Source organism: Anopheles arabiensis, chromosome X (assembly GCF_016920715.1).
Source record: "Anopheles arabiensis isolate DONGOLA chromosome X, AaraD3, whole genome shotgun sequence".
NCBI classification, from domain to species: domain Eukaryota; kingdom Metazoa; phylum Arthropoda; class Insecta; order Diptera; family Culicidae; genus Anopheles; species Anopheles arabiensis.
In genome coordinates, this window is record NC_053519.1 from 23,674,074 (window position 1) to 23,699,660 (window position 25,587).

At 40.4% G+C, this 25,587-nt stretch overlaps 1 protein-coding gene across 1 annotated transcript; it reads right to left on the reverse strand.

The window, feature by feature from the left end:
• Positions 1–2,458: 2,458 nt before the first annotated feature.
• Positions 2,459–22,956, reverse strand: LOC120906227 (uncharacterized protein K02A2.6-like). The gene is made up of 4 exons (XM_040317741.1): positions 22,675–22,956; positions 2,971–3,557; positions 2,610–2,838; positions 2,459–2,503 (listed from the first exon to the last, which is right to left on the reverse strand). Exons 1-4 carry the CDS (start codon positions 22,954–22,956, stop codon positions 2,459–2,461), a joined length of 1,143 nt encoding a protein of 380 aa, XP_040173675.1.
• Positions 22,957–25,587: the final 2,631 nt, after the last annotated feature.

Below are 25,587 nucleotides of genomic sequence, written 5' to 3' on the forward strand. Positions count from 1 at the left end.
TTCGCGAAGGGCCATCTTCTTTCCCTGTGCTCTTCCTCATTGAAAGTTCCACGCCGCGAGACCATATCGTGAAATCTTTTTCCAATTTCACCGGAATGTCACAATCTGTGTGCTGCGTCAAGCTGTTTTTGACATCCTCGTCATTGAATGTCCGCAGCTTTCGTTGGAGTTTATATTTTTTATATCGTCGACCTTCGTGCGCGGATCGCGTCCCTTCCGTCCCGACCCGCGATCTTTGCGTCTCGTACCCGTGCAACTCACCCGTCTTACTCTGCACCTGTTTGCGAGGTCTTGCGTTTCCCGCTTCGGGAATGCTCCTCAAGGTGACTACTTCCGACGTGGTGAATTTGAAGCGATGTGAAGTTGCCGCCTTACTCTGCACCCACTCATAAGGCATCAATTTTCCTGACACAGGAATGTACCTTCCGGGGGTGTCTACTTCCGACGGGATGGCAGCCTCGCGCAAGGTTACCAGGATGAACGATGCTCCGCTAGGGTCAATGGCCACGTTCTCGATTTCCACCATTGGACTCGTCTCTCGGTAGCTAGTTTCACCCTCCGCATACGACGCGTACTCTGCCTTGCCTTCACTCATCACTCACGACACAAGGTTTTGTTTACGCGATAGAAACGCCCGCGCGACTTACTTTGACTTAGATCCGCGAAACGATATTTCGATTCAATAGTTGACCGCAATTTTTTGGATTGTTAGAAAACGAAGCGGAAAAATAATTTAATGCCGAACACTTCGATAGTTTTAGTTTTACTCGTAAGATGTTGCCAAAAAATTGGTCTCTTTATTCCGCTGGTTATTTGGTTATACTCCCGCGGTTTGTCTTTCGAACCCTTTTTATGCTATTTCGTTGCAAATTCTCTCTCTTTTTCTCCTCTGTTTTCCTCTTTTTCTCTCTTCCTAACGATAATATTGACATGTCGTTGGAACCATCCTAAGCCGCTGTTATAAGGTTCCAACACTCTTCGTAGATGGGCTTCCGTTACATCACAGTGGCCCTACGCAATTATGGCCAATAAAAGCGTAGATTCACTAGCTTCTGGAGGTGCCTGTCTTGGTGCTAGGCATCTTCGTGTTATCATCGCCGATTCTCCCGCCCAAGCGTTCATAAAAGGTAAGCTTATTAAAAAATATTGTAAACAGGTTTCTTTCGCTGTACGCTGAAAACAACAGAAAACGATGGCAAATGATAACCGTGAGTTGCTGAAGGCTCTTTCCGGAATGCTTGTGCAGGCACTTAAGGCATCCATCGGACCAGCCGTCGAACAAGTAAGTGCAGAACTACGCAATACAGGTGAATATATACCAGCGCCGCTTCCGAAAGCACCGTCATTTGCTATGCCCGAATACCGTGCCAACGAAGGAACATCGGTCGCTGATTATTTTAACCGCTTTGAGTGGGCGCTTCAGCTAAGTAAAATCCTGGAAATACAGTACGCGGATTATGCTCGTGTGCATATGGGAGCCGAGCTAAACACGTCGCTAAAATTTTTAGTCGCACCAAAACAACCACAAGAAGTGCCATATTCGGAAATGCAGAAAATTTTAGTAGCTCATTGGGACCAGAAAAAGAATAAATTCGTAGAAAGTATTAAATTTCAAACCATCGTGCAACAACGAGACGAATCGATTGCACAGTACGTACTCCGGTTAAAGCAAGGTTTAGCAAATTGCGAATACGACAATTTTTTAGATCGAATGCTTATTGAGCAAATGTTACATGGATTGACAGAGCGCGACATCTGTGACGAGATAGTTGCAAAGAATCCATCCACATTTCAAGACGCTCTCGATGTAGCCCTCGCGTTAGAAGCAACTCGCAATATTGCTCGAGACATTAATACGTCGCAAGCAGCTTCTGAAGCTATTAACAAGCTAGGCTACGAAAAACCTAATGTAAAAAAAACCATACACGCGTCGAAACACGACAAACAAGCAGAGTCGACAAACAAGCAGAGTTGATGTTAAGATCGATGGTAAATCGCTGAAGATGGAGCTTGATACCGGTGCACCTTGCGCAATCGTATCAGAAGCAACCCTCAAATCAATTAAACCACATTTCACCTTGCAGACAAGCGACAGACAATTTTCTAGTTATACCGGGCATCGCATCAGATGTATTGGTAGGATGAATGTCAATGTAACGATTGGAGCCACAACGCGAAAGGAGCAACTCTATGTAATGTCCGGAGCACACGTTTCACTCCTGCATCGCGTACATCCATCCATACTTTTATGTTGTTGTTGATTTAAACTTTATTTTAACAAAACATGTATATAAAACGATCAAAAGATAAAAGTAAGGTAATACGGTGCCGCGCGCGCGAGTGTGCGAAGAGGCTGCAGTCTCGGCGGACTGCAACATCTCCCCCGGCTAAATGAGCTGATAGGCTCCGAGCCGACGCGGAAGTCTTCATACTCGAGAAGACCTGCGTGGCAAATCTATCAGGTGCTGGTCGGTCCTACCTCCGTGACGGTTGTCGAGGTCGGCTGGAGGTAGCGAGCTGGATGTCGTTAAAGGAACATCCATCGGGGTCGTCGCTGCTGGTGATGAATAAGGGGGCGATGACGGTGGAAGCGCTGTTGGCTCGCTTACGATTGGTTCCAGCTCCGACTGGGTTGGCTCTGGTCGGGAAGAAGAAGAAGACCATTCCTCTAACAGTACATCAAGCGGCAGTTGATGTCCCTCAGGTGCACGGGCTACCGCACGACGCCTGATTTGGTTTATGTGGCGCCGAAGTAAACGTCCATCGTTCGCAATGACGTCATACATAACGCGTCCACAGCTACGAACGATCTTTCCCGGTATCCACTTCCACGAGTTTCTATAGAAAGATTTTGTAGAAACGAGCTCGCCAGGTTGAAAACTTCGAACTGAAATAAATGAGGAAGGTGATAGTGAGTGTGATGATGGGGGCCGCCACAGCTCCAGTGCTGTCCTGATGGGGCGGCCGAACCTTTTCTCAGTTGGATATTTCTGCTGGCTCAACTGCGCGTTTGGTGTCGATCGGTACGTCATGAGAAACAATTCCAGGGCCTCATCAAGGGACGTCTCGTCGCTCTGGATCTTCCGCAGTGCACGTTTCAGCGTATCGACGAACCGCTCCGCCTGTCCATTTGATTGCAGATGGAACGGTGCTGTGGTGATGTGCTCGATCCCGCTGCTGTTGCAAAACTCCGCAAACAAGGCGCTGGTAAATTGCGGACCGTTGTCGCTAACTAACGTTTCAGGCATACCGAAGCGAGCGAAAATGTTCCGTAACATGGAGATGGTGGCAGATGTTGTTGTACTCGTAGTCTTGTAGATTTCAGGCCACTTGGAGAAAGCGTCAACCACCACTAAAAAGTAATACCCTTCCAGTGGTTCAGCATAGTCCACGTGTACTCTACGCCAGGCGCCTGATGGTGTTGGCCATGTAGCTGGTGTTGCTCGAGGGGGTGCTTTAGCGGCTGCCAAACAGGATCCACAAGATGCCACGTAGCTCATAATATCGTCGTCGATCATTGGCCAATACAGGTAGCTTCTCGCAATCGCCTTCATTCTCTGCATCCCCGGATGACCGGTTGATAGCGATTCTTTCCTATTGTGGTACCGTGCCAAATCTGCTCCGAAGGAAACATCATGCGGTCATCCGTCCTGCACGTACTTATGGACTTTCCGGAGCAAGGGGTCAGTCTACGTAGCTGTCTCAACGTCTCTAAAACATAAAGGAAATGAGCTAAGCGCATAAATGGCAACTGACCTTAAGCCGTTTTCTAGCTCCAGGCTGGCGATGACGTATTCAGCTTCAGGTTTGGCGTGATGATGTATGAGCCGAGATAACACATCGGCGTTTCCAAATGAGCCTGTTTGCTACATACTCGATGTCCATATCATACAACTGAAGAGTAAGTGCAAACCTCTGCAGTCGGTTTGCTGTGTAAGTCGAAATTCCTTTCTTACTGCCAAATATGCGTACCAATGGTCGGTGGTCGGTCTGCAGTGTGAAATGACGACCGTATATCATGCGATGAAATTTGGTTACAGCGAAAATTATTGCCAGTCCTTCTCTGTCGATTTGGCTATAACCAATCTCCGCCTTGCTGAGTGCTCTGGATGCGTGTTGTACCACTTTTAGGGATCTGTCTGGGTACTTGTGGCGCTCTCCTTCTAGGAGATGAGTATCGTGTTTACCGATGCGACCGGGATGCCACTAACAGCTCTCACTCTCGTGGGGGTGGTGTTTTAATTGCATGCAACGTTTCTCTTCTCCCTTATGTGCTTCCTACGTTGCCGCAACTCTTAGAACTCACTTGCGTATGTATTCAGTTATGCGACCACCGTTTGTTTATTGCCGCTGCCTACCTGCCTCCTAACCATAGCATGAATGAGGAGAAAATAAGTGCATTGATCGACTTCGTTGCTAATATCTGCACTACTCTTGGTCCGAGAGACAGGTTCATGCTTATTGGTGATTTCAACCAGTCTACGCTATCCTGGACATCGGCTTCAGAGGAAAATGGAGCTGCTTTTGATTTCTATGAGCCTCATGCACGCTCCGCGCGCAGTGTCCAGTTCGTTGATGGTTTGCATCAGAGTGGACTATACCAGCTTAACTTCAATACTAACTCATCGGGGCGAATACTTGACCTAATTTACGCAAATTGGCCAGTTGCATGTCATGTTTTTCAATACGTGTCTGTGAATATCCCCTTACTACAATCGACGAACACCACCCTCCGCTTGACTTTGATTTGGACAACGTAGCCCCAGTTACGATCGCTACAGCCATTGATGCTGATAAAAGGCTGAATTATGCTCGTGTTGACCTTCCAAAATTGGAGCGATTGATTTTATCTTTTGACAATTCTTTTAACTGTTCGGACTATTCAACCATTGACGATGCCATAGAAGCTTTTTGTGAGTTCATGAGATCTGCTATATGTGAATGCACTCCTGTTAAAATTCCTCGTCGTGGACCACCATGGGCTGATCGCACACTAAATGCATTAAAAAAAGAAAAAAAGAAAAGCCTATTCTGATCAACGAGCAGAACGAAACAGCACGTCACGTCTTTACTACAACAGAGTTCATTCTCTCTATCGCCGATATAATAGATCCTGTCACCGAAGTTATTTGAAACAAACTGCACGTTCCCTCTGCAAGTACCCTAGGCGCTTTTGGAGTTATATGGACAAAAAACGAAAATCTGCTGGGCTACCAAGCATTATACGTTATGACGGTGACAGTGCCTGTACCCTGCCAGAAATGTGTAAATTGTTTGCCTTGCGCTTCAAGGACAACTTCGCTTCGCAAACTACTGTTCCAGAAGATGTGGCCGATGCTCTCTCTGACACACTTGTTGGTGCACTGCTCCCTATGCTACCAGTCATCACTGTCGATACGATCACCTCTGCCATCAAACGTGTCAAATCCTCATATACCCCTGGTCCAGATGGTATACCGGCCGTTACCCTAAAGTGGTGTGCTTCTGCGCTTGCTCCCTCGCTGATGAAGATTTTTAAGGAGTCCCTGAGATGTGGAACCTTTCCTGCCACTTGGAAATCTTCCTGGATGACACCCATCTACAAGAAGGGCTGTAAGAATGATGCTGTAAACTATCGTGGCATAACCTCACTCAGCGTGTGTGCAAAGGTGTTCGAATTGCTAATCTACGAGCCATTGTTGACCTCGGCCTGCAACTATATTAGTGTGAATCAACATGGTTTTGTACCCAGGCGATCTACAACGACTAATCTACTAGAATTTGTTAGCAAATGCCATAAATCTATCGATAACGGTTTACAACTTAGGTAAACGTACCTATAGTGGTGCTAGTACCAATAGTGGTGGTATTGCACTAAAATGCGTCTCATACGATAAATTAACAGTAGTTAAGTTATTTATGATTGTGTGAAATGTTCTCTAGCCTTTTACAAAGGATTTAAAAATGAAATGGGGCCATTCCGTTTCTTAGTGACCGAAAAATCCATTATTTTGTGAAAGGTATCAACATTTTTCCAAAATCCTTAGGATTTCATAACGAAACTCATTTTTCTGTTAACGTTCTAAATGACCACATAACACTCCAATTACTAGTTTTTCTACATAACTGTTATGAAATGTTATTGTTTTACTAAAAGTATTTGCCTTTTGACCATATTTATGCATTTTTAAGTGTTTTTTACCATAGTGCCATTATAGGTACACAAAACAGGCATGTTCCTATAGTGGTCCTAGTTCTAAAATCAATAAAAACAACTAATTTTAGATTTCATTCGACGACATTTTTGACATGTCGTACTGTTTTCATTAAAATAAGCAACAAAAATTAGTTTCCTGTAAGTAATTTTTCAAACAAAGGCCAAAATTCGCTTATCTGGCTGAGTGAAAAATCGACTTCAAATCAAGCAAACTCTTCTGAGTATGGGTTGACGACAGGTGTTATTCAGTACTTCAGTCAATATTTTCATCAACCAAATTCATAAATTTTTTACGATCAAATTACGAAAGATATCATTATTATGGCAGTAATCCTTGCTATTCATACAAAAACAGCTTCAAAACTAAGTTATATATTATATATTATTATATTATTCACTGTTTTGAGGCATCTTTGTTTACCACCACTATAGGAACACAATACGACGACTATAGGAACCATACCACCATTATAGGTACAACGAAGCAATCACAAAAATATGTATTTTTTCGTAAATTCGATGTGTTTCATGGTAAAAATGATTGTGATTGCGAAGATAAAACATATTCCAACTGTTATGTGTTGCGATATTCAGAAATTGTCGTTTCTGACTATGTAAATCCATTAAAATACATCTGTACCACCACAAATTGCACCACTATTGGTACATTTACCCTAGATGCTATATATACGGGTATCAAGGCAGCATTCGACAGTGTATCGCACTCCATCTTGCTAGCGAAACTCGACTTACTTGGTCTCCCAAACCCTATGATAATGTGGCTTAGATCGTACCTTACAGATCGTCAATATTCTGTGAAGTTGACCCGTACATGTCAAGTCCAGTGCATGCATCTTCTGGAGTCCCGCAGGGCAGCAACCTGGGTCCTTTGCTGTTCCTTCTTTTCATCAACGACGCGACATTGATCCTTCCAGCTGATAATCATCTACTGTACGCAGATGACGCGAAAATTTTTCGTGTTATTCGTGAACCAGAAGACCACGCCCGACTGCAAACTTCCTTGCATGAGTTCCAGTGTTGGTGCAACCGTAATGCTTTATCCCGTAATGCTTCACACATAAATGTGAAGCCATCACTTTCAGTCGTTCTCGCTGCCCATCATTGTATGAATATGCGCTTGATGGACAGTCCTTGGTGCGAAAACAATGTGTTAAGGATCTAGGTGTTTTGCTCGATACAAAACTATCATTTAAGGATCAGCTGGATCATGTAGTAGCCACCAGCAATAGAATGCTAGGACTTAATGAGCACTCGCGAGCTTAATGATTTACCTTGCACCAAGGCGCTCTATTGCTCACTTATCCGGTCGTTGATGGAATATGCAAATATCGTATGGTGGCCAACTGCAGCGCGTCCGTTAGCTCGATTGGCATCAATCCAGCGCAAAATTTCACGATTTGCACTTCGCTCATGGAACCAAAGGCTCGATTACCGGACTAGGTGTGTACTACTCGGGCTACCCAACCTAAGTGAGCGTATACGAAAAGCCAGGTTGTCGTTCATCACGGGACTTCTCGACGGCCGTATTGACTCTCCGTCACTACTGGCTGCCATCAACCTGTACGTTCCGGCCAGGCCGCTCCGGACTCGGGCAATGTTGGCCCTCGACGACCGTAGAACGCAATTTGGCTCCTCTGACCCGTTCCTACTCATATGCCGTGCTTTCAACGCAGTCAGCGACGCTTTTGAGCCGAGGATTTCGCCAACTGAGTTTAATGATCGTGTTTCTGTGTTAAACTTGGTTCCATAGTGCACATTTTTATGTTCTATGTTATTGTAATCCATTGTAAAGAACTCATTGTAAAACATTGCTAAAATGGTTCGAGAGGGCATTATTGTCCATCGATAGACAAATAAACATAAACATAAACATAAACATAGCGTTGCTCCTAAGCCAACTGATGATGCATCGGCGGACACAACTATGTCGCGCGTTGGATCGTAGTGTGTGAGCAAGAGCTCCGTGGACAAGAGGGCTTTAAATTGGTTGAAAGCTTTCTGACATTCGGGTGTCCACTGGAACACACTTCCGGCTAGCAGCAACTTATCCAGAGGGTGGCGCAAGTTACGCATGTTAGGGATAATCTTGGCATAAAAATTTACCGCACCAATGAATGATCGAACACCTGTGACATCTTTTGGAGCTATCAATTTTTTGATGGCGTCGATCCTTGCCGGGTCGGGTCGTAGGCCTCGGCTGTCGATGATATGCCCCAAGTAGCGTATTTCCGACTTGTTGAATGCGCACTTTTCACTCGGGATGGTAAACCCATAGTCCCTTATGCACTTCAGCGTTTCTTCAAGAGATGCATCATGCTCTTCCTGTGGTTTTCCTCCAACTATTACGTCACCCATGTAAGCAGATACTCCATTTACCCCGGCGAGCATTTTATCCATAATCTGCTGAAAGGCGCCAGGGGCCTCTTTTATGCCTGGAGGAAGCCTGTTGTAATGGTACAGACCACGATGCGTATTGATGGTTAGCAGGGGTCGGCTCTTTGCTTCTATTTCTACCTACAAAAATGCATCGGATAAATCAATTTGTGAAAATATTACGCAACGGGATAGCTTGGAAAAAATGTCCTGGAGTAAAGGAAGCGGGTATTCGTGCGGGTGTAATGCTGCATTGAGTCCGGTGCTATAGTCTCCGCAAAGCCGTATTTTGCCTTTCGTCTTTCGAACCACTACGACTGGTGCTGCCCAATCCGAATAGTCGCAGGAACTGATGATGCCTTGATTCTCAAGCCGATCCAACTCTTTATTTACAGCATCTTCCATCGCGTATGCAACCGGACGTTTCGGTCAAAAAACTGGTCTGCTCCCCTGTTGCAGCTGTAGCTGAATTTGTGCCTTGGTGCACAGGCCCGTTCCATTAAAAAGCGATGGAAATTCTTGCTCCCAGGATCGTGGTTCAGCTGTGCCTATGTGATTGCAATAGCTATCCATCGGGACGGTCCCCAAGCCGAAAAGATGAATTAAATCCGCCCCGAACAATGACATATCCGCTTTTGACATGCGAATTGTCGCTTGCTTGGTGGTATTATTAATGCTCACGTTCGCTTCAAACTCACCTTGAAGGCCGAAAACTTCACCAGTAGCTGCTTTCGCTCTTACCTTGGGTGGGTTGAGGTGAGGCTTACCCAACTGCTTCCATAGTTGCTGGTTAATGACAGTGATCTCCGATCCGGTGTCTAGTTGTAGTCGAGCTGGCTTCTCTCCGATGAGTATGCTGACAAATTTCCGCTTCTGCGCTTCTTTTTCTTTCACGGGTCCAATGCAGGGCACCACATAGCCAGCACGGGGTGCGGGGTTTGGAGGCTTCGTTTCGGGGTGCTGGTTTGGGGTAGCGCTCGTTGTTGGTGTTTCGTGGCCACTGGCGGTTGTTTCTGGCTTGCACTGCCTGTACTCGCTCACTAGTGTCAGTGCGTGTGAAAGCTGATAGCGCTATAATCGCTACAAACCGTTGGCAATCTGCTGCTAGCTGCTCTAGGGTGGCGTTTTTCCTGTCTTCAATGGTGGCTAACAATTATTAAAATCATTCTTATGTCCTGTACGCTTTCGTCCTTTCATCCGCATACGAGGATGAGGCACTTAAAATCTTCCTCTGTCATCGAAGAAAATTCCGCATCGACGCACGCTTTATTATTCGACAGGTAAATGCTAGCAGATCCTCGGTGCGCGTTTTGGTAATATTAAGACACTTGAAGCGTTTGCTTGACACCGACTCCATTTTGCCGAACAGGACGGTAAGCTTTTCCACCATTTCGTTGAAGCTGAAATCTCGCGGTGCACGCGGTAAAATAAAATTACTAAACCGGGCGTGTTCAGCGCAGGAGTCGAACCTTGGCGGCGTCAACCAAGCGAGAAGCATCCTCACTAAACAAATCTACAAACCGCGTGTACCATGATTCAAAGGTTACTCCCGCTTCTGGATCGTGCCGGAATTCACTAATATTACCGGCAAGGGCTTCCAGTATCAACTCTGGGCAGCGGCGGATCTAACGGTAGGCGGACTAGGCGGCCGCCTGGGGCCCCGACTATAGAGGGGCCCCGTCGAAGTTTATAATATTCTGTTTTCGTACAAATCTGTCGTAAGAACCGTTTTGGTTTGCACCACAAATCCATTTACACACACATTGATCTGGCATGTCACACTATACCACCAAAGAAACAAAGCTTAACTGGCTGGGGGCCCCGACACACGCTTCATTTCTCTAGAATTTCATTCCAAGTTACCAATACGATCCTCTCCACCAGTTTTAACTGGTTAGGGGCCCCTTCTGGTTTACTCGCACCCACACCGAAAAAAAACTGTAGCACTGACACGCGACGGAAGGTAGCAAAAGTTTTTCGGCTGATCAAAAAAACGCACTGCAAACCATTTGCACACACATTGATCTGGCATGTCACACTATACCACCAAAGAAACAAAGATTAACTGGCTGGGGGCCCCGACACACACTTCATTTCTCTAGAATTTCATTCCAAGTTACCAATACGATCCTCTTCACCAGTTTTAACTGGTTAGGGGCCCCTTTTGGTTTACTCGCACCCACACCAAAAAAAACTGTAGCACTGACACGCGACGGAAGGTAGCAAAAGTTTTTCGGCTGATCAAAAAAACGCACTGCAAATCAGTGGTTTTCAACCTTTTTGTAGCTTTTTTCCCATATAGGGTGCATGTATAATTTCACTTCCCACTTTCATTTTTCACAAGCTCATGAGCTGGGAAAGATCGTATCAAACTATCATATTTATCGAAATTTTGATAAAAAATTCAAAATTCCTCTCTAGGTTGAAAACCTCTGCTCCAAACCGTTGGCTCCCGTGTAAAGATTAGCACAAGCTCATATACACTTTGCCAAACCTCCATAGGCAATTTTTTCCTGATAATTTTAAGCTGCGTACAAAGCCATACAGTAAATTCATTTTCAGTTGGTTCAAGGCAGCAAAAGGTTCAGTTTGATCGCAATTTTTATTGGATCAAGTCGAAAGAGTGAATCGTTGTGAAACAAGTGTTGAAAACTAAAGTGAATAATTTGCTCGTTCATGTGCTACATTTGTTTATATTTAAATACACTAGCTCAAGGTGTGGTGCTACAATTATAATTTAATTGAACTTTAGTTCGTTGTGTTGAGATTTTTTTGCACGGTTTATTGTTTTGGTCTCAAAAATTGTTAAGTTATTAAAGAAAACGCAAAAATGCCTTAGACAAGTTTCTCTTGCCAAAGTCATCTTTGAATGCAGACGAAAACAATGATGTTTTTCCGTCTACATCCAAGCAATGTTCAACATTAGAAAACAATCAAAATCTTTTCGAAACCAATGAAACACAGAATAGTCCATTGGAAACACATAGTCCGTCCACAAATATCCTATATTAATGATATTGCATTGTGGAAACGTCCCTTTTCGGATGATTTCATCAATAAGATTGTTAAAACGAAACCTTCAAACTATGGCGACATTGCAAGTTCAAAAACACTTTATACATCTAACGATCAACCCTATTATCGCAGTCTCACCAAAGATCACTTCTACAGGAAAAAAAACGGTGGTATCGAAGAGAGAACTTGGCTTGTGTTCTAAGAAACTTCAAAATGTGTTTATTGCTATCCGTGTTTACTTTTCTCCAATTTTTCATCTAAATTTGTCACTGGGTTAAATAACTGGAAATCTATTACCAGCCTTTTGACGACACATGAAACATCCAAAGAGCACATAGGTTCAATGTGCATTCTTTATAAAAGATCCCATATATTAAATAGAATCGATACCGACTTAGAATTAGACATAAGAAAAGAGGAAGAGTATTGGAGAAAAGTACTCACACGTGTAGTTAGTACAATAAAATTGTTAAGTAGATTAGGAATAGCATTTAGAGGACACGACGAAAGTGAACAAAGTGAGCGGAAGGGAAATTATTTATCTTGTCTAGAGTATTTGAGTGAATATGACAGTTTTTAAAAGAACATTTTGAGAAACATGGTAACCAAGGGCGTGGAAAAGTCAACTATTTATCGCATCATATTTGCGACGAGTTTCTAGACATAATGAGTGAAAGCATAAAAAATAAAATAATCGAAGAAGTAAAGTTAGCCAAGTATTATAGTATAATAGTAGATTCCACACCAGACATTGCTCACATAGATCAACTAACTTTCATCATACGTTTTGTTGCATCTTGTGGTAAAGTCAAGGAACGTTTTTTAGGTTTTATTCCGATTGACAAACATAATGCGTCTTATCTAGAACAAGAATTATTGGGTAAGTTAGATAACTTAGGGTTGAATATTTCAAACTGTAGAGGACAGTCATTCGATAACGCATCGAACATGGCCGGTAAATATTCCGGACTACAAGCTCGCATTAAACAACATAGTGCAAGTGCTGTATTTATTCCTTGTGCTAATCATTCTTTGAATTTAGTCGCTAATTTTGCAGCCGAAAATTGTACAGCAGCTGTACACTATTTTAACTTTTTGCAAAACCTGTATACATTTTTCTCCTCTTCAACCCATCGATGGAAAGTTTTAACCGACAATTTAAAAAACACCCGCATCAGCCACCCGTATTGTTAAAAGATGTTCAATAACCAGATGGTCAGCAAGGGCAGATGCTGTGCACGCGTTGAAAGAGGGTTTCAAAAACATTAAAGATGCTTTGTCAGATATCTATTCTGATAAAGATGAAAAATATGCGACATTAGACGAAGCAAATGCACTTCTAAAACAAATGGCAAAACATGAAACAGTGCTAATGACCGTTATTTGGAACACACTTCTACAAAGAATCAATGCTGTGAGTAAATCACTGCAGACGGTAGAATGTGAACTATTGAAAGGGGTTACATTACTGAAGTCACTTGTTAAATTTGTAGATCATTTTCGTGTTAATTTTACAAAAGTTGAAGACATTGCCAAAGAGGTATCTGATATATCTTCATTTTTACCACAGATAGGCGCTCCCGTAAACGAAAATTGTTTTTTGATGAATCTCAAGAAAATAGTTATGAATTTTCAATTAGGGAAGACTTTATAGTAAATTCTTTCTATGTGATATGTGATAATGTTAAAGCACATATATCACAAAGGGCTGAAAAGTACTAGGCAGTTCTGGAACCATTCAATGTTTTTTTATGATTGGGATTTGTCAGAGGAAACCAGAAAAAAATCTCTAAACAAACTGTCTGAAGCATATAAAAATGATATCGATAGTAGTAATTTGCACGACGAGTTCGACCATTTTTTTATCTTTATTAAAGATAACGAAGGTTTGGCAAAACCGCGTCAAATAGATACAGATGGAAATGATTGCAAGGTGAATTTACATGCTATGTTTGAAGTGGCTAAAAACATGTCGTGCACTTTCCTAACATGGAAACATTGCTTCAAATACTTTTAACAATTCCAGTTTCAAATGCATCTGGTGAAAGATCGTTTTCAGTGTTAAAACGAGTAAAATCTTATTTGCGAAATTCCATGGGTGAAAAAAGATTGAATAGTCATGCGTTGTTGTATATTGAGCAAGATTTGATGAATGAATTGGAAACAGAAAACAATTATGGATTAAATCAATAATAATTGCTACAAATATAATACTTTTCATACTAGCCAGAAATTATATAGTTTACAACATACATTTACGTATCGTTACATAATTTTTAAATTAAATTTACAGCATTTTAAATGATTGTTTCGTTTTGTTACTTGGCATATTTCTTGGCTTTTATCGTAATATTTGTATGTACTTACGGTTCAGGTAAATAAATGTGGCCGCCAAGATGGCTTGTCCTGTTCCAGTTAATGCTTAAAAGAAGAAATGAAAACACGAAACTTGAATATACTACTGATTAAAAAATTAAGCATTAGCATACCTGGAGTTTTCTTTGTAGATCATAAATACTTCATACGGAAGAGTTGACAAGAAAGTTTGAGCGAAAGTTTTCAATAAAAACCTGCTGTAAATAAAGCCAGATGTTCTGTTCATTCTTGTATTCTTTTTAAATAAATTTTAAACAGGGAAGGTAGGTAAAAACGGATCATGAAAATATGCATAAATTATCTTAAACTCGTCTTTGATCATAAAATGTGTTGAATATTTTTGGTTTTTATCGATTTTCATGGTTTTGTTTTCATCAAACAAAAACATGTTTTTTGTGCAGTTTTTAAATGTTCGGGTAAGACGGACACCTGAGGCCGAAAATACACGAACCGGACCGCCTGTTGAAAAATGTATGGATATGGCAGTTCAGAAAAGTAGTCGTTGAAAGTTTGTATATGGGTAAACTTGACAGCATGAGGAATTCCGCGGACGCGAAATTCCGATCCGTGTATTTTCTGCCTGATAAGGGAAAGATGGACACCATGAAGGGTAAGATGGACACCCGAAAAAAACGTTGGAAATTGAAAAGGTTTATAATATTTTTACATATCACATTAATTTCCACGTCTAGGTACGTACATAAACTAAGTCCTGGTCAATTGCAACGACGGTTCAGTCGTTAACTTAGGAATTGTAAGTGCCTCTTCTAACACTTCGTAGAATGCAGAATCTAAACCATTATTGAAATATCGGGCAATAACAACTGACGTTTCTCCAGCTTATACAACAACAGTCTAGACCTTACCTTTGAAATTACTCCGCGAAAATTCTGCGACCACAGCATGTTCGAGGGACTAGTAAATTTTTCATGTTCAAGCTATTTTTTCCATTGAAAATTGAGCTTTTTGTATTTGTAATCCCATTTTTTTTTGGCTTTACAACCGTTGTCGGTCAAGGCCTGCCTGTACTACTTCTGGGCTTGGCTTTCAGTGAGTTATGTATTTCCTCCCATAGCAGGATAGCCAGTCCTACGTATGGCGGTACGCTCCATTGAATGGGGCTTGAATGGAGGGCATGTTGTTAAGTCGTACGAGTTGACAACCCATAGTATCTCTCATATATTTCTTAACGACTTCATACCAGTGCTCCCTCTTTTGTGGATTGAAATTGTCCATGTCGTGACAAGATATTGATTTTTTTAGGTGCCTCACTAGAGTCAAGCGAGTAATAGCATAACGCATGACTAAAATTTTGACCGGCGCTCTGGTCGTTGGAAGGTTTATATCTTCGAAATACACTTATTAAACGTATTGAATGAAATAGATTCATCGCAAATTGATATAAGAAGTAAAATAAATTATCAAATTCCGTGTCCATCTTTCGCTGCAACAGAGTGTCCGTCTTTCCCGCTTGGGTGTCCGAATTTATAAACCACCAGAAAACAATATGTTTGAATTTTTCGATTTCATTCTCCCACCAGTTTTTTGCTTAATAACCACCACAACACATTCATGTAATAAAACTTCTAAAAATATAAATAAATGCAAGTTACAGAGCTTAAGATGCGCAGTAGTCAAATTACATCTACAAGGGGTACGCACGATTGAAAATTTGTTTTGTTTCTTGAATTCATTGGTTCCATTGGTTCGGATGATATATACATTATAGACTCACAGGTTGGATCTTATTTAGTTGGATTGTTCACTAATTGGCACGTGAATAGTTGGATCGTCTCCAGCCTACGAGGTAGATTTCATAAGAAAGAAACACCGGTGTGATTACCATGAAGCTATTAAGCAAAGAAGCCATTGTGATGCATTTTAGTATGGATCACTAAGATTTGAGAGTAACATTTTTCTGCGCTCTTTTTAATCGTCACATTTGCCGTCAGTCAAACTACCTAATTATGGACTGCAAACTCACAAGTTGGCAAGCTATCGTATCCAAACCAGTGAAGTCATATTGTATGCAGATGTGTGTGTGTGAATCTCCCATACTGCTTACAGCAAATTACATTAAATCTTGTCACTCAACACTAGCCATGTCGTTTGAGTTGGAATATTCTGTGTATTGAGTTTACATCCCAGAAATGAAAGTGTACACAGAGTTGTTAGTTTACGTCCCACAGTTGTGGAAGCTAAGTTAGCCTTAACAAAGTAAGCCTTAGATTACGCTGACGATAACGCCCAAGATCTATTAAGGAGAACAGGTCGATGCAAAGCCCGTTGCTAGGTTGCCATTTTCAGCTCGCTTTTGACAGTTTCATGAAAAGTGTTTACATAAAATGGCTAATAGTTAACGTCGAAAAGTAGACGAACTTACTATTAGGAAGATTATATTAGTTAAATTTCTTGCGGTCAATCACTTGTGGAGAATAAAGGAGAAGTAATTGCAGTGCACTCTGTATATAGATAATCTCATTGCTTGCCATTCCATGACCACGAATCACTACCGTTTGCAACGGTCCTGCTGGAAGAACAAAAAGTTTAATAGGCATAAAACAGCACTTTATATGTTGCAACTGGGTTAAAAGAAGTCCTATTTACTTTCCGTTAAACACTGAGAGTAAAATGAAACATCAAATCGGCACACACAAGTACAATATGCATACCGTCTTTTGCTTATAACCCGGCGACGAATGGTAAAAGAGATCCTTGGATTGTATCAGCCATGTAATATTCTAATTTGATTCTAATTCTTGTAAGATTATAAAAGGAAATGAGTGCAAAATGCTGAACAAAACTCTCATTCACTCCATAGCAACGTCCATCGCTAAACATAGACAATGTTCAATTTAACTGTCAAAATTTTCCCATGGCTTTCTGTCAATTTACTCTAAACACATTGACATGTTCTCCTTAATAGATCTTGATAACGCCCTTAAATCCTCAGATGTGCATCCGGACAATGCCAAGATAATTATAGTACAGAAATTAAAAACGACTGTTCTATGCGTTTGACGCAGCTATGTAATGGGTTCTACAAAAGTGATTTAGGCATTTGTAGGGAAGGTAGATAAAGACGGTCACTGCGGGTATGATGGACACTTCTCATAAATGTATGGAAAATGTTAATATCGAATTATTCAACAATGAAGCATCCAAACTGAAAGTAAAACAACACATTTGAGAACGTTTTTGGGATAATATATCCATTGGTTAAATTCAAGAAACAAAACAAATTTTCAATCGTGCGTACCCCTTGTAGATGTAATTTGACTACTGCGCATCTTAAGCTCTGTAACTTGCATTTATTTATATTTTTAGAAGTTTTATTACATGAATGTGTTGTGGTGGTTATTAAGCAAAAACTGGTGGGAGAATGAAATCGAAAAATTCAAACATATTGTTTTCTGGTGGTTTATAAATTCGGACACCCAAGCGGGAAAGACGGACACTCTGTTGCAGCGAAAGATGGACACGGAATTTGATAATTTATTTTACTTCTTATATCAATTTGCGATGAATCTATTTCATTCAATACGTTTAATAAGTGTATTTCGAAGATATAAACCTTCCAACGACCAGAGCGCCGGTCAAAATTTTAGTCATGCGTTATGCTATTACTCGCTTGACTCTAGTGAGGCACCTAAAAAAATCAATATCTTGTCACGACATGGACAATTTCAATCCACAAAAGAGGGAGCACTGGTATGAAGTCGTTAAGAAATAGATGAGAGATACTATGGGTTGTCAACTCGTACGACTTAACAACATGCCCTCCATTCAAGCCCCATTCAATGGAGCGTACCGCCATACGTAGGACTGGCTATCCTGCTATGGGAGGAAATACATAACTCACTGAAAGCCAAGCCCAGAAGTGGTACAGGCAGGCCTTGACCGACAACGGTTGTAAAGCCAAAAAAATGGGATTACAAATACAAAAGCTCAATTTTCAATGGAAAAAATAGCTTGAACATGAAAAATTTACTAGTCCCTCGAACATGCTGTGGTCGCAGAATTTTCGCGGAGTAATTTCAAAGGTAAGGTCTAGACTGTTGTTGTATAAGCTGGAGAAACGTCAGTTGTTATTGCCCGATATTTCAATAATGGTTTAGATTCTGCATTCTACGAAGTGTTAGAAGAGGCACTTACAATTCCTAAGTTAACGACTGAACCGTCGTTGCAATTGACCAGGACTTAGTTTATGTACGTACCTAGACGTGGAAATTAATGTGATATGTAAAAATATTATAAACCTTTTCAATTTCCAACGTTTTTTTCGGGTGTCCATCTTACCCTTCATGGTGTCCATCTTTCCCTTATCAGGCAGAAAATACACGGATCGGAATTTCGCGTCCGCGGAATTCCTCATGCTGTCAAGTTTACAGCTTTCATTACAGCCATATACAAACTTTCAACGACTACTTTTCTGAACTGCCATATCCATACATTTTTCAACAGGCGGTCCGGTTCGTGTATTTTCGGCCTCAGGTGTCCGTCTTACCCGAACATTTAAAAACTGCACAAAAAACATGTTTTTGTTTGATGAAAACAAAACCATGAAAATCGATAAAAACCAAAAATATTCAACACATTTTATGATCAAAGACGAGTTTAAGATAATTTATGCATATTTTCATGATCCGTTTTTACCTACCTTCCCTGTTTAAAATTTATTTAAAAAAGAATACAAGAATGAACAGAACATCTGGCTTTATTTACAGCAGGTTTTTTATTGAAAACTTTCGCTCAAACTTTCTTGTCAACTCTTCCGTATGAAGTATTTATGATCTACAAAGAAAACTCCAGGTATGCTAATGCTTAATTTTTTAATCAGTAGTATATTCGATTTGATATGAATAATGTTTAATTGATTTTTGTAAGTTTCGTGTTTTCATTTCTTCTTTTAAGCATTAACTGGAACAGGACAAGCCATCTTGGCGGCCACATTTATTTACCTGAACCGTAAGTACATACAAATATTACGATAAAAGCCAAGAAATATGCCAAGTAACAAAACGAAACAATCATTTAAAATGCTGTAAATTTAATTTAAAAATTATGTAACGATACGTAAATGTATGTTGTAAACTATATAATTTCTGGCTAGTATGAAAAGTATTATATTTGTAGCAATTATTATTGATTTAATCCATAATTGTTTTCTGTTTCCAATTCATTCATCAAATCTTGCTCAATATACAACAACGCATGACTATTCAATCTTTTTTCACCCATGGAATTTCGCAAATAAGATTTTACTCGTTTTAACACTGAAAACGATCTTTCACCAGATGCATTTGAAACTGGAATTGTTAAAAGTATTTGAAGCAATGTTTCCATGTTAGGAAAGTGCACGACATGTTTTTAGCCACTTCATACATAGCATGTAAATTCACCTTGCAATCATTTCCATCTGTATCTATTTGACGCGGTTTTGCCAAACCTTCGTTATCTTTAATAAAGATAAAAAAATGGTCGAACTCGTCGTGCAAATTACTACTATCGATATCATTTTTATATGCTTCAGACAGTTTGTTTAGAGATTTTTTTCTGGTTTCCTCTGACAAATCCCAATCATAAAAAAACATTGAATGGTTCCAGAACTGCCTCGTACTTTTCAGCCCTTTGTGATATATGTGCTTTAACATTATCACATATCACATAGAAAGAATTTACTATAAAGTCTTCCCTAATTGAAAATTCATAACTATTTTCTTGAGATTCATCAAAAAACAATTTTCGTTTACGGGAGCGCCTATCTGTGGTAAAAATGAAGATATATCAGATACCTCTTTGGCAATGTCTTCAACTTTTGTAAAATTAACACGAAAATGATCTACAAATTTAACAAGTGACTTCAGTAATGTAACCCCTTTCAATAGTTCACATTCTACCGTCTGCAGTGATTTACTCACAGCATTGATTCTTTGTAGAAGTGTGTTCCAAATAACGGTCATTAGCACTGTTTCATGTTTTGCCATTTGTTTTAGAAGTGCATTTGCTTCGTCTAATGTCGCATATTTTTCATCTTTATCAGAATAGATATCTGACAAAGCATCTTTAATGTTTTTGAAACCCTCTTTCAACGCGTGAACAGCATCTGCCCTTGCTGACCATCTGGTTATTGAACATCTTTTTAACAATACGGGTGGCTGATGCAGGTGTTTTTTTAAATTGTCGGTTAAAACTTTCCATCGATGGGTTGAAGAGGAGAAAAATGTATACAGGTTTTGCAAAAAGTTAAAATAGTGTACAGCTGCTGTACAATTTTCGGCTGCAAAATTAGCGACTAAATTCAAAGAATGATTAGCACAAGGAATAAATACAGCACTTGCACTATGTTGTTTAATGCGAGCTTGTAGTCCGGAATATTTACCGGCCATGTTCGATGCGTTATCGAATGACTGTCCTCTACAGTTTGAAATATTCAACCCTAAGTTATCTAACTTACCCAATAATTCTTGTTCTAGATAAGACGCATTATGTTTGTCAATCGGAATAAAACCTAAAAAACGTTCCTTGACTTTACCACAAGATGCAACAAAACGTATGATGAAAGTTAGTTGATCTATGTGAGCAATGTCTGGTGTGGAATCTACTATTATACTATAATACTTGGCTAACTTTACTTCTTCGATTATTTTATTTTTTATGCTTTCACTCATTATGTCTAGAAACTCGTCGCAAATATGATGCGATAAATAGTTGACTTTTCCACGCCCTTGGTTACCATGTTTCTCAAAATGTTCTTTTAAAAACTGTCATATTCACTCAAATACTCTAGACAAGATAAATAATTTCCCTTCCGCTCACTTTGTTCACTTTCGTCGTGTCCTCTAAATGCTATTCCTAATCTACTTAACAATTTTATTGTACTAACTACACGTGTGAGTACTTTTCTCCAATACTCTTCCTCTTTTCTTATGTCTAATTCTAAGTCGGTATCGATTCTATTTAATATATGGGATCTTTTATAAAGAATGCACATTGAACCTATGTGCTCTTTGGATGTTTCATGTGTCGTCAAAAGGCTGGTAATAGATTTCCAGTTATTTAACCCAGTGACAAATTTAGATGAAAAATTGGAGAAAAGTAAACACGGATAGCAATAAACACATTTTGAAGTTTCTTAGAACACAAGCCAAGTTCTCTCTTCGATACCACCGTTTTTTTTTTTCCTGTAGAAGTGATCTTTGGTGAGACTGCGATAATAGGGTTGATCGTTAGATGTATAAAGTGTTTTTGAACTTGCAATGTCGCCATAGTTTGAAGGTTTCGTTTTAACAATCTTATTGATGAAATCATCCGAAAAGGGACGTTTCCACAATGCAATATCATTAATATAGGACATATTTGTGGACGGACTATCATGTGTTTCCAATGGACTATTCTGTGTTTCATTGGTTTCGAAAAGATTTTGATTGTTTTCTAATGTTGAACATTGCTTGGATGTAGACGGAAAAACATCATTATTTTCGTCTGCATTCAAATATGACTTTGGCAAGAAAGATTTATGAACTGGAAAAAGGAGCAAAATTCTCCTTGATACATGGCTGCCCACGATTGATTTGTCGGTTCCCGCATCTTCTTGGGCTCATCAAACGATTTGTTCGTCGTATCCCATGGATTTTTTTTATTTGTTTCCACTGTTTATTGGTTTCTAGTAATTTACCTGCATTAGAATTCAAAAAATTGGGAAATGCCTAAAAGATCTTGGGAACACTTACAAAAATAAAATTGGGAAGCAATCAAAAACCTTAGGAAACCCTGTGTATGATATACCTGTTTGCACCAGAAGTGTTTCTCTTAAAGTCGTTGTAGATAGCGTCGTTGTCGTTGTAGATAGTCGTTATCAGTGTTGTTAACTGTTGACATTTTTCATGACAGTCATCGTAAACAGCCGGTCAAAATAATTTTTGGCTGATGACATTCAATGCTTCCACGACACGACTGTCATTAAACGAAATTCATTCGTGTCGCTACCGTCAGGGCTGATCCGATGACATGAAATGTAAACAATGTAGTCTGAATGTCATTTGAATACGTTGAATACGGCCGTTTGCAATACGACACAGTTCACGATTCATACAGGTTGGCGAATGTCTAATGAATGTATCTTGAAAATGTCTTCATGTCAAATGACATTTTTTGACGGGAATGTCAAATGACAGAGAGAGATGGGAATGGGAAGCTTCAAATCGAATGAATGTTTACAATTTTATGTCGATGAACGTCACCGTTCGCAACACTGGTCGTTATCAATATAAATTTAAGTTTAAGGTTTACTATAACCGATTGGTTATTGTGATCTGCTGTGTTTGCTGTTTAATGCTTCCTCGGAAAGCATTCGACAGCGTAAAACAAAATTGTTCTTGGCATATCGTAATATTTGTGTGTACTTATTCTTTGTATATTACTTATGAATTATGAACTTAGGATAAAATTTGTCAACTTTATGATACACATATATATATATATATATATATATATATATATATATATATATATATATATATATATATATATATATATATATATATATATATATATATATATATATATATATACATACATATTTGTATATTCATATTAAAAAACCCCTCCCCACTTCGTGAACCAAATAAGAGATGGGGGCCCCCGGCATTAGTTCCGCCTAGGGCCCCCAAAAGGCTAGATCCGCCACTGACTCTGGGTTGCTCGGTTTTGGCACAAATTGCAGATGGGGTCGGTGGCTGCTGCTGCTGCTGTTGTTGTTGCACGAGCTGTGATAACAGTTGCTGTTGCTGTGCCATTTGCTGCTGCTGTTGGGCCAATTGCTGTTGTAAAAGCTGCAGCGTTTGCTGCAGCGGCGATGAATTCGATGGCGTGTACTGCGGTGGCTGGGTGTGAATGAACCCTGTGTTCAGGACCCCATTTTGTGAGAGACGACGTTGCTCCTCGATGATCGGTGTCTCTTCTGGGCTGGACATTCTGCGTTTCCCTACTTGTCGTTGACCATTTCCACTTAAACTCGTCGCCACTTTTATGTTGTTGTTGACTTAAACTTTATTCTAACAAAACATATATATAAAACGATCAAAAGATAAAAGTAAGGTAATACGGTGCCGCGCGCGCGAGCCACGTCTATTGCTGGTGCAGATAAGATCCCGAGTGTTCGTTACATCGCAGGATCCCCGATCGTAATGGATTATGCACGTAATGGATCATGAGAGAATGAGAGAGACGACTATATTCGCTAAACATCGAATGCTGTCAGTTCGCGGAAAGCATGGAGTGTGCGAAGAGGCTGCAGTCTCGGTGGACTTCAACACATACAGTGTCAAATAGCACATTATCTCCAAATTGCAAAACGCAGCTAACAAGATTATTAGACAGCTATGCTGATGTTTTCAGTGAGTCTCCGGGTAAACTGACAGGTCCCCCGGCAAAAGTACACTTGAAAGAAAATGCAACACCAGTGTTTGCTAGAGCACGCGACGTTCCCCTCGCGCTGCGAGAAAGGTATGCCAGAGAAATCGACAGTAAAATAAATTCCGGTTTTTACGAAAAGGTCGAATATTCGGAGTGGGCATCTCCTATACACGTGGTCGTTAAGAAAAACGGTAAGCTGAGGATAACAGGTAATTACAAACCTACTGTAAACCCTTTAATGATAATAGACGAACATCCTATTCCTCGAGTTGAGAGTATTTTTAACCGAATGAAAGGTGCTACTCTATTTTGCCATTTGGATGTTACCGACGCATATATGCATCTTCCCATAGACGAACAGTTTCGTCATGTCCTAACTCTTAACACCACAACTCATGGGCTCATACGACCAACCAGAGCAGTATACGGTGCCGCCAACATACCCGCAATCTGGCAACGTCGAATGGAAGAAGTTCTCTTAGGCCTTACAAATGTCGTTAGCTTCTATGACGACATTATCGTTTTCGCGAAAGATTTTGAAGAGCTTTTACAAGCCTTAACAAGTACCCTAGGCAGAATCAAGGAAAGTGGTCAGAAACTTAACCGATCTAAATGTGTCTTTGCCACACCACTCGAGTGCTTAGGTCACCGAATCGATAGCGAAGGTCTTCACAAGTCGACAAACACATTGAAGCGATCCGAGACGCATCAAGACCGTCTTCTCCCGAACAATTACAGCTATTTTTGGGTTAAGCCACATACTATTCAGCGTTCATACCAGATTTGGCAACAAGAGCAAAGGTATTACGTGAGATATTATCAGCGAATCGTTTTGAGTGGACGGCTGAAGCCGAAGAAGCCAACCGCGATATCAAAAACATTTTGATTTCACTACAAGTCTGTTTGATTTTGGGTTAATATTAAAATATGAATTCAAATATGAATTGAAATAGGAAAACACAGACGAATTAGAAGGAACTAAACCAGAGGATATAGATAGAATTACTTGACTAATTAGGACTGCATGAAATGAACTGCTCGAACTAAACGAATGAACTTTGTAATGAATTATGTAATTAACTATGGGACAAACGAATACACAGTTGCAAACAGACCGGCGATTAAGGAGCACTCTTCTCATTTTCATTCTCATCAAATTTATACAAGCTAATATCACAATCCAGCACTTTAGTGAATATATTTCACATGTTTGATCCTTCGAACCGGATCCATGAGTTAGTGAGTGTAAATTCAGTTCATTCCGCATCAAGAGTGAACAACGGTTGTTAGAAACTGGCGCTCTAACCAAAAAAAAGATAACAAAGTTAATTTGTTAGGTAAGCACTGAGGATGCACCAAAAAATTAGTTTTTTTTCTTTATTCTCTGTTATCTTCGCTCTTGGGTGTTTTTATCGCAATTGATCGTTTCCGCGGTTTTTCTGCCTTTTTAACTGCTTGCGCACACACAAAAAATCGCCTTAGCTGACAGTTTGTTGGAACCTTATAACAGTTTCCAACAACGGTTTTTACGGCTTCAAGAGTGCATGTCATTACGTGACATTTTCCCGCCATCGCATTTCACTCCGCATCAAGGGCAACAGTCGTTTTCGCGCCATCATTCGAATTTCGCGCCATCGTGTTTGTGTGTGATATCGTAGTTAAATGGAAAAAAAGGAAAAGAAAATCAAGGCAGTGCAGCTGAAGAGGAGGATCACCGTGGAAACCATAAAGTCGCTGGAACGGTTCCAGGCAGAATACTCGACCGATGATGCCAAGCAGATTCCAGAGGCGTTAGAGCATTTGGAGAAACATAAGGAAGGGTTCTTTGCCGTGGTTTCCAAACTGGAAGAGCTCGACGACAGTGACACAATGATCGAAGCTGGCATCATGGAAAGGATCGACATCGAGGAACGCTGCCGCAAGCTGAAATTTTTTCTTGGAAAGCATCAACCGAAGGAAGAATGTTCCCTTAACGAGACGACAGGTTTGGCATCTTCTACGCTTGCGTTTGGTCGACCTCACGCGCCAAACCTACGCCTGCCAAAAATTGAGCTGCATACGTTCGATGGAGACCATACAAAATGGCTTTCATTCCGTGATCGGTTCATAGCCATGATCGACGCATCTGCCGAGTTGCCGTCTATCGCCAAACTGCAATACTTGCTTTCTTCGCTCAAAGGGGATGCAGC

Excerpts from the sequence above, each read along its gene's own strand:
- LOC120906227 (XM_040317741.1), bottom strand. The coding sequence starts at position 22,956 with ATGTCCAGCCCAGAAGAGACACCGATCATCGAGGAGCAACGTCGTCTC. Across the intron at positions 2,839-2,970 it reads AAATATCCAACTGAGAAAAG|AAACTCGTGGAAGTGGATAC; the intron begins GTTCGGCCGCCC and ends ATCTTTCTATAG. Across the intron at positions 2,504-2,609 it reads AGTCGGAGCTGGAACCAATC|CCGACCTCGACAACCGTCAC; the intron begins GTAAGCGAGCCA and ends CGCTACCTCCAG.